General features: G+C 41.7%; 1 protein-coding gene across 1 annotated transcript in view; it reads right to left on the reverse strand.

The window, feature by feature from the left end:
• LOC138648601 (mucin-6) overlaps positions 1 to 19,662 on the reverse strand; it is a 105,059-nt gene that overhangs the window by 75,014 nt on the left and 10,383 nt on the right. The window contains exon 2 of the mRNA XM_069738387.1: positions 1,994 to 2,038. Coding sequence (XP_069594488.1) covers positions 1,994 to 2,038 — 45 coding nt within the window. The remainder of the gene's footprint in view (positions 1 to 1,993; positions 2,039 to 19,662) is intronic.

A 19,662-nucleotide genomic window follows, 5' to 3' on the forward strand; every position in this document is an offset into this window, starting at 1 on the left:
CCAATATAGTGCACGCTCCTCTCTGAGGGCATGTTTATGTGATAACCCTATAGTATAGTAATTATTCTATACATAGACTGGTACTGTTCCCTCTAACTCCAAATTATGGACTTAAAGGTCATTTTTTAGTTTATCTTTTCTTTTGATGGATGAGTTAAGTATAGGATATTAGGCTGGGTTCACATTGCGTTGGTGCAGTCCGTTCAACGCATGCGTTAATTGGACTGCACCAACGCTAGTGCCTTTTAAAGATCGCGTTATGTGATCGCGATAGCACAGATGCTCCACCTACGCTATCGGTGACAGACCCGGAAATGCTGCAGACCGCGTCCGAGGGTCCGTCACAGAATGACGGCACATCGCTAACACATGCGCTAGATAATGGCAGTCAGTGGGTGCGCTATATAGTGTTAGTGCCGTTGTGTAATGGATGCCGTCAGCGCACTGCCATTGACGCAATGTGAACCCTGCCTTACAGACATATTAAACATATCTAAAGAAATGACACAGAGTTTAGATGTGTCTTCTCATAAACTTTTGCTGGATAAAGCACAGTGTTAAAGTATATGAATAAATAGACCATTGAATACTTCCAACCTGCCAACAAACACTGTAAAAATGCTTAGTGAGGGCAGTCTTCAAAACTCTAGGACAATTATATTGTCTTTATCGTACAAACTTATATTTCTTAATAAAGTTAAATTCTTTCATGTTTCTGTATAAAGGTTTCAGACCAGACCATCTCTGTATAGATCCCATACCTAACCTCCCATCTACGTAGATCCCAGTTTCTCCAATTAAACAGACTCCAGATCTGACTTTCCAGCTATTCAGACCCCAGACTTGACCTCCCATCTATACAGCCCTCCTGTACACAGACTGCAGACCTGACCTTCCATCTATACAGACCCCAGACCTGACCTACCATGTATACAGACCCCAGGCCTGACCTCACATTCTACACAGACCCTAGGCTTACCTTCCCGTAATACAGACGGCAGGTCTGACCTCTCATGTGTACAGACCAGAGACCCACCTCTACACAGACTCCAGACCTTACTTTTCATCTATACAGACCCCAGACCTGACCTCCCGGCTATATAGATCCAAGACCTGACCTTTCAGTTTCCATCTATACAAACTCCAGACCTGACCTCCTAGTCATACAGACCCAAGACCTGACCTTTCAGTTTCCATCTATACAAACTCCAGACCTCAGCTCCTAGTCATACAGACCCAAGACCTGACTTCCCATCGATACAGACCCCAGACTTGACCCCACATCTACACAGACCCCAGGCTTACCCTGGAGGTAGGAAGATCCTAGAACAAAAGTAGAGTTATATACTTGTCCCCATTCCTGGATTCCTCTTTATTATCAGTCGCTGTCCCCACATAACATCTGATATCTTGTTTGCGGTGGTGAATGGGAGTGAAGAGAAATGCAAAGACTTTGAAAAGTGATTTTAAGTTTAAAATCTAGTGCCCGGGAGAATTTCTCTCTGTTTTTTGGAGTTTGGGAGATTTCACCTCTCTCTTGGAGTCTCTTTCTTCAACACATAAATCGTAATACTCTGCTGCTTCTCGTCTTCATCTTTTCATTACTCTTTCTTGCTAATAGCATTGGATGCAATATCATAATTGATCTAAATTATTTCCAAGATGACTCTACACCTTAAAATATGTGATCTCTGAGTTGGCTCAATTGGCATACAATTGTCAAATATGTTAAATGAGGCACATAAATGTTCCCACTCATTCATATAGGACTACTTAAAGGTGTCTGGAGAAAGAAATAAGGGTCCTCTCTTATTCCCAGCTCCACTCTTATATGGCCTGAAATATTCTTAGAAGACAAGAAGATTTACAGGTAAAAACTTCTCATGTTAGTGCAATACTATCGAAGAGTTGAATTGGAATGTGTTTCATTTAGATTTGGGCTACATAGTAACCTTCATAAAATGCAACTTTATGAATATAATAATGGCATTACCTGGGTTTATGCCTGAAGAATCTGCAACCGGCTCATGAGTTGTAGCTGTTGGAAGAAAAGCAAAAATTAGTAATTTTTTTCAGATTTTGTAGGAAGAATAATTTATGACTTCATACCATTATTAAAGTGATGTACACAGAGAATATATGTTGGTTCACAGAGACCCCAAGGATAAATGAGCCATAAGTACTCCATGTTTGACTTTGTATTACAACATATTCTCCACTAACAGAAGCATCAAAAATTGGAGGCATAAGGAGGTACAAAGTGGGGCCTTAGAACATGAGTTACAAATCAGTACAACAATGATCCTTAATACGGCCATGTACTTGGGGTCATATTATGTCTCAGAGATAGAAGGTCTCTCTATGAATGAATGCCTGATGGGAAATGTTTAGAGGTCAGGAACTTGTGGGAAACCCAAACCAGCACTATAGTGCACATATACATAAGGGGGCCAGCAAGAATCAAATTGGGCCACTAATTTTGGTGCCATGTTTTATCACCCCAGACAGGATGACCTGATTTTTTAATTAACCTCTTGGAAACACAACGTATTTTAACACAAAAATATGGCCGTCCTCTTGCTTTCTGTGGTTTCTTGAAGACTTGATATACTGTTTATAAAGTAGTGCTGAACACTTGCATCCTTTTCTTATATTCGTTCTTATATTCCCAAATCTGTGTAAATGGTGCTTGTTGTATGTTTTACAGACTGGTGAATGTAGTTTAGTAGAATTCCAGAAACTAGTAATCAAAGATCTTCATTACAGAACTATGACATTGACCTAATGCGCCTGAATTTAATATTTTCATCTTGTTCAGAAGAGTTTCCAGGATTAAAGTGTCCAAAAAGAAGCTGTTAAAACATATGGCATATGGTGCTAAATTGTGCAGTCATCCACTCATGAATAGTAAGTCAGGAAGGGCAGTAGTTGCATCAGGAGGAAGTTGTCCAAGTGCCATGTACCGAGATGTATTGTAAATCCCGGTGTATGAGTAAATCTTTGACTTTTACATACGATAAAGTTTCGAAGTTGTGTGATGTATGTGGTGCCAGGTCCAGTTGTGTGTGTTGATCTCGGCGATATGTATTTTCTATCCATAAATGTCTTATATTACGTACCTGTGTTGCCCAGCAAGACGCTAAGGCAAAGAAGAAAGGGGACGTTCATGGTAGAATTCCAGTGGTGACCCTCTTATTTTAGGTTCTGAATATGTTCCCTTAAAAAACCCTATTGGCAGTCCCGCTGCTGCCTAAGGGTGTATTAAAAAACTGTCATGCCAACCCTAAACGTTATATATCATTTTGAAGCCGCTCCTTAGTAACCTGGAAACAACCACCTAACAGGATCTGCACCTTATCAGCCTTCACCCAAACAATAAAAAAGCATTAATAAGTACATTAAGTTATTATCTAAATGTCTTCACAAACACCAAGGATTGATAGCGCTAATGTGTATGTTCTGCAACACTTATTTACTCTCATTGCACGGGGACCACAAATATCTTAAAAGGTTTGGTTGAGATCTTAAGGAGATGATAGTCTTCATATTGTAGGAATTTGTAGTTTATAAATTATTGTTGGAAGCTTATTTAACCTAACATTACCTGTACTGAAAGGATGTAAATATATGACACAAGGGGCAAGGAATTTTAAGACCACCACCACATAGTCTTCTAGCCTGACATTTACAAGCCCATACTGTAGTTCTAGTTGGCCATCAGACAATGTACTACTGATGGCCGAAACTTAAGGACAATCAGACAACAGGATATGTTTCTTCCCCTAGATTCTATATTCCCCAAGTCTTTCCCTTTAGTAATGTCAAACTTTTTCCCATGCTTGAACAGTTTCGAGAACATTTCGACTAGTTCAAGCAGTTTAGTTAAAGAACAGTACAGATCAAATGTTTGGACACACCTGATCATGCATTCGTTTTTGTTGTTCTTATTGGAATGTGCACATTTTGGATTAAGGTTGAAGGCAGCAAAACCACAAATGACATACATATGGAAACATGGAGTGAAGAAGCATATATGAAGCAATCCAAGATTCCTCAAACTCTTTCTCTTTTATTATGATGACACTCTCTCAAGCAGCTTCATCAGGTAGTCAGCTAGAAAAGATTTCCAACGGTGTTCCCAGAGGATGGAGCTGAACACTTGTTGGCTGCTTTGCCCTCACTCTGCACTCCATCTCATTCCAAACCATCTTAATTCTGTTGAGGCTGGGTGATTGTCATCTGATGCAGCAATTCATCCCTCTACTTCTTGGTCACAGAGCCTGGAGATGTATTTTGGGTCTTTGTCTTGTTGCATCACAAGTTATGTCACAACTAAGTACAAGTCAGACATGGCGCCAGTTGGTACGAAAAATCTCTAGTCTTCCTCTGAAAGAGTTTTATATACGTCTGAATTTTAACACAGTTTTTTGACATTTTCCCCCAAAAAGTTCCATAAAGGGTTACAGACAAAAATATTTCTGCAGAAAATGAATGAACTTTGTGCCTCATTTTGAAGAATTTAGCTAAAATAAAGTCAATGAATGTCACAAGACAAAAGAAAGTGCCTTAAAAACCCCCCACTGGAAATGGTTACCCAGGCCATTGCTTATTTTCTTTTTTTCTCTTAAGAATCACATTATCCAAACGTGTGGCATTAATTCTTTAGTTAGCTGTGAATAATGAGGTTGGTAAGCACAGTATGTGATATGTTCTTATTGCTACCTAATGAAGTCTGAAAATGTGTTATCTATGTAATGGTTTTTCTTTGACCTGACACTTTGCAGCTGTTAAAAAGACAACGCCTTTACTGCCCAGTAATAATTGTATAAAAATGCGCTATCTGGCACAATTTATAGACAAAAAATGAAGGAAGGCTTTCAATTCTTTTGAGTTTTCAGGATGAAAATTAAGCAAATTGCTTTAACCCTTTCTCGGCAAATGATGGCTGTAATATTTAGCCATCATCTGCTTCGAGTGGAACAGTGGTCCACCTGTGGTTGTTAACTTCTTAAATGACACTTTCAATCTCTGACAGTGGCATTTACAGCTTGCCACTCACCAGAATGGGGGCGCATCATTCCATGAGTCCATTGGAGCCCATGTGATGTGAACTCGGAGTGCCGATGTTATGACAGCCAGGGGTCTGCTGAAGACCCTTGTGCCCGTCATGATGGTTTTCTTGTTAATGCCAGTGTCTGGTTTAGACTCATAGGAAACATTGATTTTTGCTATAAACAGCAGTACTGTAGCATTGCTGTGTATAGTGCAAGCGATTGGATGATCGTAGATTCAAGTCCCATAAGGGAGCTAATAAATACAGTAAAAAAATGTTTTAAAAAAATATGCAAAGTTCAAATTACCCCCCTTTAACAACATCAAAAATAAAGGAATAATCAAAAATTAAAAATACACATTTGTAGTATCTCCACATCCGCAAAAGTCAGATCTATCAAAATATAAAATTAATTAGATCGGTAAACTGCGTCATGAGAAAAAAATCGAAACACCAGAATTACGGCTTTATGGCCTTCGCCACATTGCAAAAAATTCAATGAAGAGATAAAAATATTGTATCTACCCCAAAATGGTATCATTAAAAATGTTGGCTCGGGGAGCAATAATATAAGCGATAACATGTCTAGCTACCAAAAATTGAAAAGGTTATGGATTTCGGAAAATGGTGACACAATAACATTTTTTGCATGTTTGGTATCTTGGTAATTGCATACTTATGCTACTATCACACTAGTGTCGGATTCGGCCCGTCGCATTGCGTCGGGCCGAGATTCCGACGCTAGCGTTTGTTGTGCCGCACAACGGGTGCAGCGGATGCATTTCTACGGCGCATCCGCTGCCCCATTGTGAGGTGCGGGGAGGTGGGGGCGGAGTTCCGGCCGTGCATGCGCGGTCGGAAAAAGCGGTCCGTCGGCTGCAAAAAACGTTACATTTAACGTTTTTTGCTCCCGGCAGTCCGTCACAACACGGTGCAACCGTCGCAAGATGGTTGCGACGTGTGTCAATACGTCGCAATGCGTCGGTAATGTAACTCTATGGGGCAAAAACGCATCCTGCAAACAACTTTGCAGGATGCGTTTTTTCCCCTAAACGACGCATTGCGACGTATTAAAAAAACGCCAGTGTGAAAGCAGCCTTACCTGGAAAATCATATTGCTGGGTCATTTTTATCATATACTGAACATGGTAAATAAGAAACCCCCAAAAATTGGGGAAGCTTTTTTCACTATGAATTTTTCCAGCTTTCCAGTACATCACAGGAAAAAATCAATGGAGTCATTCACAAGGACAACTCGTCTAGGAAAAAAGCCAAGCCATTACATGGTTATGTCAATAGAAAAATTGGGACAGGGTTAACAAAGAAAAAATCTGAAAACAAAACTTTTTGCCATATTTAACCAAACATAATGAGGTCCTGGTTATGGGGGACTTTAACTACCCGGATATTAACTGGGAAACAGAAACCTGTGAAACCCATAAAGGCAACAGGTTTCTGCTAATAACCAAGAAAAATTATCTTTCACAATTGGTGGAGAATCCAACCAGAGGAGCAGCACTTTTAGACCTAATACTATCTAATAGACCTGACAGAATAACAAATCTGCAGGTGGTCGGGCATTTAGGAAATAGCGACCACAATATTGTACAGTTTCACCTGTCTTTCACTAGGGGGACTTGTCAGGGAGTCACAAAAACACTGAACTTTAGGAAGGCAAAGTTTGACCAGCTTAGAGATGCCCTTAATCTGGTAGACTGGGACAATATCCTCAGAAATGAGAATACAGATAATAAATGGGAAATGTTTAAGAACATCCTAAATAGGCAGTGTAAGCGGTTTATACCTTGTGGGAATAAAAGGACTAGAAATAGGAAAAACCCAATGTGGCTAAACAAAGAAGTAAGACAGGCAATTAACAGTAAAAAGAAAGCATTTGCACTACTAAAGCAGGATGGCACCATTGAAGCTCTAAAAAACTATAGGGAGAAAAATACTTTATCTAAAAAACTAATTAAAGCTGCCAAAAAGGAAACAGAGAAGCACATTGCTAAGGAAAGTAAAACTAATCCCAAACTGTTCTTCAACTATATCAATAGTAAAAGAATAAAAACTGAAAATGTAGGCCCCTTAAAAAATAGTGAGGAAAGAATGGTTGTAGATGACGAGGAAAAAGCTAACATATTAAACACCTTCTTCTCCACGGTATTCACGGTGGAAAATGAAATGCTAGGTGAAATCCCAAGAAACAATGAAAACCCTATATTAAGGGTCACCAATCTAACCCAAGAAGAGGTGCGAAACCGGCTAAATAAGATTAAAATAGATAAATCTCCGGGTCCGGATGGCATACACCCACGAGTACTAAGAGAACTAAGTAATGTAATAGATAAACCATTATTTCTTATTTTTAGTGACTCTATAGCGACAGGGTCTGTTCCGCAGGACTGGCGCATAGCAAATGTGGTGCCAATATTCAAAAAGGGCTCTAAAAGTGAACCTGGAAATTATAGGCCAGTAAGTCTAACCTCTATTGTTGGTAAAATATTTGAAGGGTTTCTGAGGGATGTTATTCTGGATTATCTCAATGAGAATAACTGTTTAACTCCATATCAGCATGGGTTTATGAGAAATCGCTCCTGTCAAACCAATCTAATCAGTTTTTATGAAGAGGTAAGCTATAGACTGGACCACGGTGAGTCATTGGACGTGGTATATCTCGATTTTTCCAAAGCGTTTGATACCGTGCCGCACAAGAGGTTGGTACACAAAATGAGAATGCTTGGTCTGGGGGAAAATGTGTGTAAATGGGTTAGTAACTGGCTTAGTGATAGAAAGCAGAGGGTGGTTATAAATGGTATAGTCTCTAACTGGGTCGCTGTGACCAGTGGGGTACCGCAGGGGTCAGTATTGGGACCTGTTCTCTTCAACATATTCATTAATGATCTGGTAGAAGGTTTACACAGTAAAATATCGATATTTGCAGATGATACAAAACTATGTAAAGCAGTTAATACAAGAGAAGATAGTATTCTGCTACAGATGGATCTGGATAAGTTGGAAACTTGGGCTGAAAGGTGGCAGATGAGGTTTAACAATGATAAATGTAAGGTTATACACATGGGAAGAGGGAATCAATATCACCATTACACACTGAACGGGAAACCACTGGGTAAATCTGACAGGGAGAAGGACTTGGGGATCCTAGTTAATGATAAACTTACCTGGAGCAGCCAGTGCCAGGCAGCAGCTGCCAAGGCAAACAGGATCATGGGGTGCATTAAAAGAGGTCTGGATACACATGATGAGAGCATTATACTGCCTCTGTACAAATCCCTAGTTAGACCGCACATGGAGTACTGTGTCCAGTTTTGGGCACCGGTGCTCAGGAAGGATATAATGGAACTAGAGAGAGTACAAAGGAGGGCAACAAAATTAATAAAGGGGATGGGAGAACTACAATACCCAGATAGATTAGCGAAATTAGGATTATTTAGTCTAGAAAAAAGACGACTGAGGGGCGATCTAATAACCATGTATAAGTATATAAGGGGACAATACAAATATCTCGCTGAGGATCTGTTTATACCAAGGAAGGTGACGGGCACAAGGGGGCATTCTTTGCGTCTGGAGGAGAGAAGGTTTTTCCACCAACATAGAAGAGGATTCTTTACTGTTAGGGCAGTGAGAATCTGGAATTGCTTGCCTGAGGAGGTGGTGATGGCGAACTCAGTCGAGGGGTTCAAGAGAGGCCTGGATGTCTTCCTGGAGCAGAACAATATTGTATCATACAATTATTAGGTTCTGTAAAAGGACGTAGATCTGGGGATTTATTATGACGGAATATAGGCTGAACTGGATGGACAAATGTCTTTTTTCGGCCTTACTAACTATGTTACTATGTTACTATGTAAACATAGCATTTTTGTGGTGCGAGAAATAGACTTATAATACAGATGAAAATCTTTGGAAAATCTGTGTTACTTTATTTAGTGTCATTGGTGTTTTGTGTTCTTTGTGTCCTTGGGCCATTTTGTTTTATTTTATTTTTTTTTGTGTGTGTTCACATTCATATTTATCAAATGTGTTTGAGATATTTAATGGTGGTGTGCCTGTTTACATGACCCTTGATTGCAGTTTTTCTTTGCAGCCCATTTTTTAGGCATTTTTGAGACCAGTGCTAGCGGGAGCATCTTCTTAACTGTTGAGAAAGTTTTGAAAGAAGAGATCAAATGCCTGCATGAATCTTTGGTCTTGCAGTATAATTGTCATTAGGCAGGGCGGCCAAGGCATGCTCATACTCTGGCTTTTAAGCGCCCAGCTGATTACACACATAGATTGATAACTTTTATAGACTGAAGACTTCTGTACATATACCAATTATTCGGGGACCAGCCAACTGCACCCCGGCAGATGACATTGGGGAAAAGAAGAATTAAAGGGAACCTGTCACCCCCCAGGGCCTATTAAAGTAAAAGAGCCCCCTTCAGCAGCACTAAGGCTGCATCCTGTGAAGGTGGCTTTTAGGTTTATTATCCCTAGGAACGCTGAAATAATGAGTTTAAAAAATTTCCCGACATACCTCTATTGAGTCAGGGAGGTATGATTTCTCCCCCTGACTCAACCGCCTCGCAGCTGGTGCCTGAGCAGTGGGGATCTCTGGATGAAAGAGGCAGAGGGAGAAGGGGACAGATATCCTCACTGCGCAGGCACCAGATTCCCAGCCCCGCAGTGTGAATACATCATAACATCCTGTGGGGCACGATCTGGGGGAGGGATCTGGGGCCTCCACTACACACAGGCGCGATATCCTTACATCACCTGATGTAAGTTCCCTGGCAGCACACACGGCGCATGCCCGAGAACTGATTGCAGAGCGCAGGAGCCGGTGACATCACAAGAAAGAGAGGAGGTGGCGCCTGGAGGCCAGAGTGGGAGGATGGATGGCTGCGAGGCGGTTGAGGCAGGGGGAGAAAACATACCTCCCTGACTCAATAGAGGTATGGCGGGAGATTTATAAAACTCATTATTTCAGCGTTCCTAGGGATAATAAACATAAGAGCCACCTTCACAGAATGCAGCTACTGAAGGTGGCTCTTTTACTTTAATATGCCCTGAGGGGGGTGACAGGTTCCATTTAAGGTTGTTACATTTCAAGGGACAATCCTATTGTTCTCATTTGTCCTCAAGGAAAAATTAACCACCATCAGAGATGTTTGACAGCAATTTAGTCTCCTTTCCTTTCCACACAAGTTTGTGGACATGTTTGGTGGATAGTTGAGGCATAACTGTTAGCTTATTTGACCATCTCTAGTTCTGCTCATATCTGAATGATGGAGCGAATGCCGGGCTCACAATTGCAAGTTCAATGCAAGAAACTCACGCGAGTCTCTTGCATCAATACCCGGCACTCGGGACCGGAGCGTGCAGCTACACCCCAGCCTAACACTTATGTACTAAATAGGGCAGACTCTGGGCTGCACCCACCTATCAAACAGAAATATATTATTAGAGAAGTTTTGGGACTCCTCTCTTAGCTTTAAGCATTGAATTAAAGTTTTTCATTCAGTTCCATTGCCAAAGATGTTCAAAATACAACCCCCTCACCGCGCCGTCTGCCTTTACTAAACCTTTGTTAATTAAAGGCTCATTCTAACAAGCTCACTTATACCAGGGTGGTTCTTTAACCCTTTTCTGCCATCAGACGTAATATTCCGTCCATGTGACCTGGGCCTTAATTTTCATGGACGGAATTGTACGCACACAGGCGCTAGTGGGTAGGCACTGATTTCCACCTGCAAAGGGAACTCTGGATGTGCCCTTGGACCGGCCGGTCTCAGACAGCCCTGTGAACAGTGATCTGGATTGAGGATCCTGAAACCTTCCGTAAAAGGTAAAGGGACTGCAACCCTGTGTCCTCGTTATTCCTCACACCTTGCACCACGCGCCATCACCTTTCATTGGACGCCCCTTAGCAGGGTCACGGACCGGGTCCAGCCACCGTGACATCCCCAGAACTGAGCCAGCAGAGGACCAGTACCGAGTAACCCGCGGCCCTGCGTTTGGGGGCGCTCCACAGATTTCACCCGCAGCTGTTCCGGGCACATGTCAGCTGTTCAAAACAGCTGATATGTGCTGAGAAAAGTGTGGGCTCACCGCTGGAGCACACATCAAAGGGAAGGTGTCTAACATCAGCGTACTATTACACCCGATGTTGGAAAGGGGTTAATAGTGTTGGTCTTTCATAAAGGGCAAAGGGACTTTTTGGGCCCCTTAGGCTCCAGAGCCTGTTTGTGCAACTCCTACACCTATTGTAGTTATGCCCCTGAGACGGCTGACATGGCTGCCAACCAAATGCTTGGCCAAATATTGGTTTGACAGCCATCTGATGTATATGGTGGGCTTTAAGGTACCGCCACACTCAGCGATGCTGCAGCGATATAGACAATGAGCCGATCGCTGGAGCGTTGCTGTTTAGGTCACTGTAGAGACGTCAAACACAGCAGCTCCAGAACGATGCAGGAGCGATTCAGTGACGTAACGGCGACTCACTTCTCGTTCTCGCTGGTTGTTAGCTTCATGTAAAAACATTGCAGGCATCGTTGCTTTTGATGTCAAACATGACGATACACGCCGACCTGACGACCAAATAAAGTTCTGGACTTCTAGCTCCGACCAGCGATGGCACAGCGGGATCCAGATCGCTGCTGCGTGTCAAACACAACAAGATCGCTATCCAGGACGCTGCAACGTCACGGATCGTTGTCGTTCTCGTTGTAAAGTTGCTGAGTGTGACGGTACCCTTAGACTTTAACAAAGATACAAGCTGACTCTCACCTGGCAAATGCCTAATCAGTTGACTAGTTTTACATAAAACAAGAAAGGGTTTTGTATTTCACATGCCAAGCCTTGTGAGAAAGCTAAAGAAGCCATTACCATATTTTACTAGTCACTGTTGACCCAGGAGATCTGGTTTCCAGTTATCAGTAGCAGTAACAAAGACTTATAAACAAACTAATCTTGGGAAGTGGTTAAATGGCATCTGAGAAATACCGCTTACGTCCTAGGGCTACTTATTATGTAGAAGACATCCTGGAACATAATTTTCTGTGTATTGTCAATTGACGTACGTTGCCACTCTTCATGATGCTTCACATCACTATTCATCCTACTGATGGCATCTAATGTAAATATAGGTTTGTTTATTTTTTATTGTTTGCTGAGGGAAAATGTGCCATTTGTTAGGAACTTAAGTGACATTTTAGGAGATTCTGTTAAGCAATCTTTATATTCACAGTGACACACAAAAATACACTCACTGGCATCCGGATGTTAATGGTATGCCTGGTGTGACTAGTTCATATACCACCTGTTCCTTACCTGGTAGCATGTGGCAATACTAGTTCATTTAAAGGGCATCTTAATTTATAAAACTAAAGTCTTCCCCAATGATATTGATCATGGCATCTTTGCAAACCTAGAAGGACATTGCTTTTTTGTGCATTGAATATCATATTTACATAGTCGGACTATTAATACAATGTATCTGCATAATGTATTTCACGCCGGGAAATATAAATTCCAAAAGGTAAAAAGTGAAACCTTTTGTCTTCTGATTCACCCTGTGTAACTTCTATCTTCTCAGATTTCCTAGCTATACTGCATCCTTCTCCCTAATACTGGCGCCGCTGCCCTAATCTACTACATAATTGTCTAAGGGTCACTTCTGTCTTTCTGTCTGTCCTTCTGTCTGTCTGTCACGGATATTCATTGGTCGCGGCCTCTGTCTGTCATGGAATCCAAGTCGCTGATTGGTCGTGGCAAAACGCCCACGACCATTGCCACGACCAATCAGCGACGGGCGCAGTCTGGCGGCAACATGGCCGCTCCTTCCTCCCCGCAGTCAGTGCCCGCTCCATACTCCCCTCCAGTCAGCGCTCACACAGGGTTAGTGGCAGTGCTAACGGAGCGCGTTATGCCGCGGTGTAGCGCACTCCCTTAATGCTGCTATTAACCTTGTGTGACCAACTTTTTACTATTGATGCAGCCTATGCGGCATCAATAGTAAAAAAATCTAATGTAAAAAATAATAAAAAAAATAAAAAATCGTTATATACTCACCGTCCGTCGGCCCATAGATCCAGAACAGGTCTTTCCCGCTCCTCGCAACGCTCTGATAACTGCTTCATGCACTGCGATCTCGCGAGATGATGACGTAGCGGTCTCGCAAGACCGCTACGTCATCATCTCGCGAGACCGCAATGCACTCTGAGACCGGAACGCACAAGGAGCGTCAGTAACCGCTTCGATCTGGGGCCAACGGAAGGTGAGTATATAACTATTTTTTATTTTAATTATTTTTTTTTAACAGGGATATGATGCCCACATTGCTGTATATGGGCTGTGCAATATACTATGTGAGCTGCGCAATATACAACATGGGCTGCGCAATATACTACGTGGGCTGCGCAATACACTACGTGGGCTGCGCAATATACTACGTGGGCTGCGCAATATACTACGTGGGCAGTGCAATATACTACATGGGCTGCGCAATATACTACGTGGCTGGGCAATAAATTACGTGGGCTGCGCAATGTACTATGTGGGCTGCGCAATGTACTACGTGGGCTGCGCAATGCACTACGTGGGCTGAGCAATGCACTGTGTGGGCTGCGCAATGTACTGCTTGGGCTGCGCAATGTACTGCGTGGGCTGCGCAATGTACTGCGTGGGCTGCGCAATGTACTGCGTGGGCTGCGCAATGTACTGCGTGGGCTGCGCAATGTACTGCATGGGCGGTTCAATGTACTGCATGGGCTGCGCAATGTACTGCATGGGCTGTGCAATGTACTACGTGGCTATGCAATATACTACGTGGGCTGTGCTATACACTACACATACATATTCTAGAATACCCGATGCGTTAGAATCGGGCTACCAACTAGTATCTACATAATGATGCCTCTTGACTTACTTCATCTTGTCCCTTTCTGCTTATTTATTATTTCATACAAATTTTCAATTATATTTTAGACACCTATGCATAGGACTAGCTGTGTAAAGGCTCATGCATACGACTGATGTTCTCGGATAAGTGCTATCCATGGTTTTCATGGAAAGCACTCATATCCATGTTATTCTATGGGGCTATGCACATGTCCAATTTTTTCTATGGAATACATGCATGTTTGTTAGGCAATCCCTGCATGTGTTGCGGCTGTCGAACAGCCGTGAGACATGCAGCCGCGTGGACTCGAACATAGCATTTGAGCACTCGAGATACTCTGTTAGCACCCAAGTGTGCTCGAATAACACCTTATCCGAGGCGGTTCACTCAATATTACTTGGCTGCTATCCATGAGGATATTATTGGTTATTTGAGGAATGTTATGCCATGGTAAATTAGCTTGGGTAATTCATCAAGATTGGCTGCTGGAAGCTTCTTTTGCAATTTCATTGTTGAGGAGTGTATGTTAGTTGAGGCAACCTCAGGGACTTATACCCTTGAAGCCCTTAGTCTTCATTCTTGGCTCAAGTGTAAGATGAACATATTATGTCTCTTGCCATGAGCTTGAATAGGGGTGCTGGAAAGCCAAATGAGCGTAGTGGAGGCCGGACTCCCACCAAACTTGTAACTTATGATTTTCTTCTGAAGAACTGGCAACTGGCATAGAGAGTCTTACAAGTCATGCAATGTACCACAGGAAAAATTTAGCTCGGACAAAGTGTTTTACCTATGCAATCATAGGATCACATGATTAAGTCCCCTTGAGGGAATAATAAATATTGTAAAATAAATGTAAAGAATGTTGACATGTTTAAAAGAAAAAAAGTAAAACACTTTGCCCCAAATCCCAGTCCCCCCTCAAAAAATGTTCAAATTAGAAAAAAAAACTTTTAAGAAGTACTCATATTTGTTATCGTATCTGTAACGATGTTTGTGTAAAACTATATCATTATTTCTCCTGCATTATGGACACATCAAGAAAGAAAAAACAAAAACAATGCCAGAATTGCTGTTTTTTGTTCAGCATAATGACAATGAAATAAAAAGTGATTAAAAAGTTGTGTATATCCAAAAATTATAGAAACTTGATTCCAGCTCACCCAGTAGCTCTATGCTCATCCACCTGAAGCTCAGACTCCAACCTCGTCCTGGCCTCACATCAAGGAAAATAGTCATGTGTAAGACTGCCTAGTGCAGTTGAAATGGTCTACTGGGTCATGTTGACCATGTACATTTTTCTTTTGTATGCTCTATAAATTTCTTTTGAAAAGTAAAAAAGAAAAGGAAAATCCAGTCCTGTTGAGCAGGACTCCAATATTTTCTATATCCAAAAATTGACACCAGCGAAAACTACAGTTTATCCTGCAAGGAGTAAGACCTCATACAACTTTGTCTACAAAAAAATAAAAAAGTTATGGTTCTTAGAGTATAGCGACCCACAAAAATAAACAAAAACTAAATAAATTTGTTATTTTCATTATTGTATTGATTGGCAGAATTAAGTTAACATATTAATTAAACTGAACAGTGAAAGATGTTTAATAAAAACTAAAAAAATTCCAGAAGTGATATTACGCTAATTCAATCTACCTCACAAAAAGTGTAATAAAAAGTGATCAAACAGGCATATATAAAAGAAAATTCTGCCACTAAAAAGTACATCTTGTGTGCAAAAAATAGGCCCTCTTGCAGCTCTTTCAATGTAGAATAAATATATATTTTTTAAACAGTGCAGTCATTGTACAAAGGTAATAAAACATAAATAACACTTTGTGCAGCATGTGAGTGAAATCAAAAAAAGGCAAAAAACAACAGCAGAATTGCTCTTTTTCTATTTTTCTCTATGGATAGTTAATAAAAGTTAGGTAATAAGTTACACACTGGCGACCAAAGGGTAACAATGTTTTGAACTTTTGACTTTCAGGCTCCACATCTCACCGTCCACTTCTGCTTTGAACATGAGACGACCATCTTTTTATAGACAATCATCCTGACTATCTCATACATAAATTTGACTTGCAACTATTTAGCTTATGATTAGTTATGCAGATACCTGTCATGTCACTACATGGTGCCACTGACAAATACAACCTATGCCGCAATGTCATATAGTTCCATAGGTTGAAATAACACCTTCATCCGTCAAGTTGAACCTTTCTTGATGAAAAAATAAAAATGTTATGATTCCTGGAATGGAATGATGAAAAAATGAAAAAATAAAAAAATAAAATTGAATAAAAGCAAAAAACTTCATCCTAAATGCCTAAAATAGGCAAGTCCTTCAAAAAGTTCTCCAAGAATAAAATAAAATGTCCCTCTTCACATAATTAAAACGGCAACCATCCTAGTCATGTGTTAGGATGGGTTGCAGTCTGAAAAAACACAATTCCTGAGACTTGTCAAACTGACAGGAACACAATTGTAAGCACACATATCGGAGCTGCTAAAGAAAGGCTGTGACAAGAGAAGAAACAAATCTCTGTGACTGATCACAAAGGATTTTTTCTCCATCCTTAATCCTCTCTGCATAGTAAACTGAGGAGAAGATATATTTCTTCTTTTGTCACAGTTACTGTCCTCAGGTCATGGATACATGCGTGCTTGTGTCAATTGAGACATAGCTCTCTGGAACTGTGTTTCTTCAGACGGTTACCCGACCTAACACATGACTAGATCCCCCCTTGCCGTTTGAATTATGCAATGGGGGTCATTTTATTACATTCTTGAACCACTTTAAGGCATTAAAAGTGGACATACGCATGTTTTGTATTGACAGAGGATAGTCAGAATCCTCTTTCTGTGATGTGCCTAAGGTGCACATGTCTGACACTAATGATATGTCATATAAATATATAAGATTATTTCAAATTAAGCTTTTCAGGTCCCCAATATTTAGGTCTAGAGTTGCTGATGTCTAGATTGGGTGTTTTGCTTCTCACAGGCTACATGTAGGCTGTCATCAAGAAATTATTTGCAGAACTCCGGAGGATATTTACAAAGTCACATTTACTGATATTTACTGATCGACTGATATTTAAAGTTAAGTCACACAAAAAATTTCAAAGTGAAATTACAAAGTATTTATTGATTGTGCAGACGTTATTGTAGAGTACATCATACTGTAGACACACATTCAACAGATGCTCTACTTTAACCCTTTCATTCCTGTGTACTGCAGAGCACTCTTCCCACGGGATTAACAAATATTCTGCAAAGCAGGGCAGAGGCAATGGCTGGGTGCAATCACTAAGAGCTTAGGAGATCCAAGGGTGCAGCTGACTCTCTAGACAAAGAAAAAGTATCGAGTTCCCTCCACCCTGATCCACAGCACATCACTGCTGTTGATCACATAAATGGCCCATATTGACTTTTGTAAGAGAAGTGAGAATTGAACATCTCTTTACTTCCAAAGCTATGAACCAAACATTGGCAATGCAAGCCTTGCTTGATAGAGCTGCCTGTGGAATTGTGGAAATTGGTCTTCAGTGATTGTATAGTTTTTGGGGTGCAAACCCATAAGGGTATGTCCACACGTTCAGTATTAGGCTTCGCTTTGGACACAGCACATGTCTGCTGCATCTAAAGCACTGGCGGCTTTTGAATGCAGGTGATTCCGCATGTGTTCATTGAACTGTGCGGAATCACCGCGCCCAATGCATTGTACGGGTGATATTTATCTTGCGGAGACTCACGTCTCTGCAAGATAAATAGACATGCTGCAGTCTGGAAAGAGGCACCGCATGTGCGTCTCCGCATGGAAGCCACGAGCGTCGGTGCATGCATAGTGGAATTGGGATTTCTTTAAATTCCATCCACTATGCTGTAACTTCTGTGTATTTTGGAGAGTATTGGACCAAAAACTGAGCGGAAACTCTCCAAACCCGTCTCAAAAACTAAAAAGTTCTCATAACTTGGAGTTTCTGCTTAGTTCCCTTTCAAAAACTCAGCAAAAAGACTCAGTGTGACCATACCCTTACAGACACCAAGCAAACTTTGCCAATTACAGCTCATTTGATTTAATACACAGCAGGAGACCTATCGGAATGCACCAGAATAAAGCTAAGGCTACTTTCACACTAGCGTCGGAATCTCCCCGTCGCAATGCGTCGGGGAGAGATTCCGACGCTAGCGTTTAGCGCATTGCACAATGGAGGCAGCGGATGCATTTCTCCGGCGCATCCGCTGCCCCATTGTAAGGTGAGGGGAGGTGGAGGCGGAGTTCCGGCCGCGCATGCGCGGTCGGAAAAAGCCGTCCGTCAGGAGCAAAAAACGTTACATGTAGCGTTTTTTGCTCCCGACGGTCCGCAGAAGCACGACGCATCCGTCGCTCGATGGATGCGACGTGTGGCAATCCGTCACAAATGCGTCATCAATACAAGTCTATGGGGAAAAAAACGCATCCTGCAAGCACTTTTGCAGGATGCGTTTTTTCTGCAAAACGACGCATTGTGACGGATTGCAGAAAACGCTAGTGTGAAAGTAGCCTAACATCCATGTTTGACTACATAATTAATCACATTTTGCTCAGTGGAAGGTTTCTTAGCCAAAATAATGGGTACTTGACTGTGTGATTAGCAACATATAAAAGATTATTTCCACCTGAGATCATCATTCACCTTTACTCTTAGCAGAGTAGTTGCAGGGGTTGTCCAGGCTGAATATACAAGGACCATTGCTGTGACATTTTTAAAGGAGATCCACTAAAGGATTATGCTTTAAATTTTCTTTTACATCTTGTTTTGTTTGATGGCTAATCGCAGTCAATATCATATTATTTTAATTGATGCAGTTGTTACAGCAGATTCCTGGTACAATATCCCCAGATAAAGCTCCTGTCGAAACTTCCACAATTTCCAAGTAAGTCTTCCTTCACACGTCTGTATAAAACACAAACATGTAAAACCGTTACTGGTGTCAGTGTTTTCCTACCAGGCCAGGGTCACAGGGTAAGAGAATCATGCCGTTTATGAAAATGACACTCAACTCAAACTGTGTCAGAGATTGAGCTGACTGTCAGAGCTCTGCACTCCGATTCTCGATCACAGCTGAGGAGGAGACGGAGAAAGTAATTTCTCCATCTCCTCCATTACCAGTGTCCACAGTAGTCGGACTACATTCAGATGACATCCAAGTGCAGTCTGATGTTTTCCACTCACCCATAGACTTGTAATGGCGAATGCAATTCAATTTTCAGATGCACTCGTAGCATGCTGTTATTGTTCTCTCATGCTGAATCGGCATGAGCTAATAATCACTGATCTGCACTGCCCCATAGTATTACATTGGTCCGAGTGCTAGCCAATAAAACATCAGATAGCACTTGGCTGTGTTATACGTATGGCAGTGTGAGCAAGCCCTATGTGTGTCACCGATGGGCCATCAGTGTGTCCGTTTTTACCGTCAATGTTTTCTGGTATGGATAAAGAATTATGGAGTGCACCGCTAGGGCCTAGGGGATACTCGGTACCGGGTCCGGGCATCCTTAAAGGGGTGGTCACGGTGGCAGTGACCCGGTCCTTGGCCTTGGGCGTCCAAGTTGAAGGGAAGGACTTTAAAGGGGGTTGTTAAATAAAGAATAAAGTTTGTTCATGATGCCACCTGTGGTATTTGGTCAAGGATGACTGACGCTGCTTAAAGGGGT

Source organism: Ranitomeya imitator, chromosome 9 (genome assembly GCF_032444005.1).
Source record: "Ranitomeya imitator isolate aRanImi1 chromosome 9, aRanImi1.pri, whole genome shotgun sequence".
Taxonomy (NCBI): Eukaryota; Metazoa; Chordata; class Amphibia; order Anura; family Dendrobatidae; genus Ranitomeya; species Ranitomeya imitator.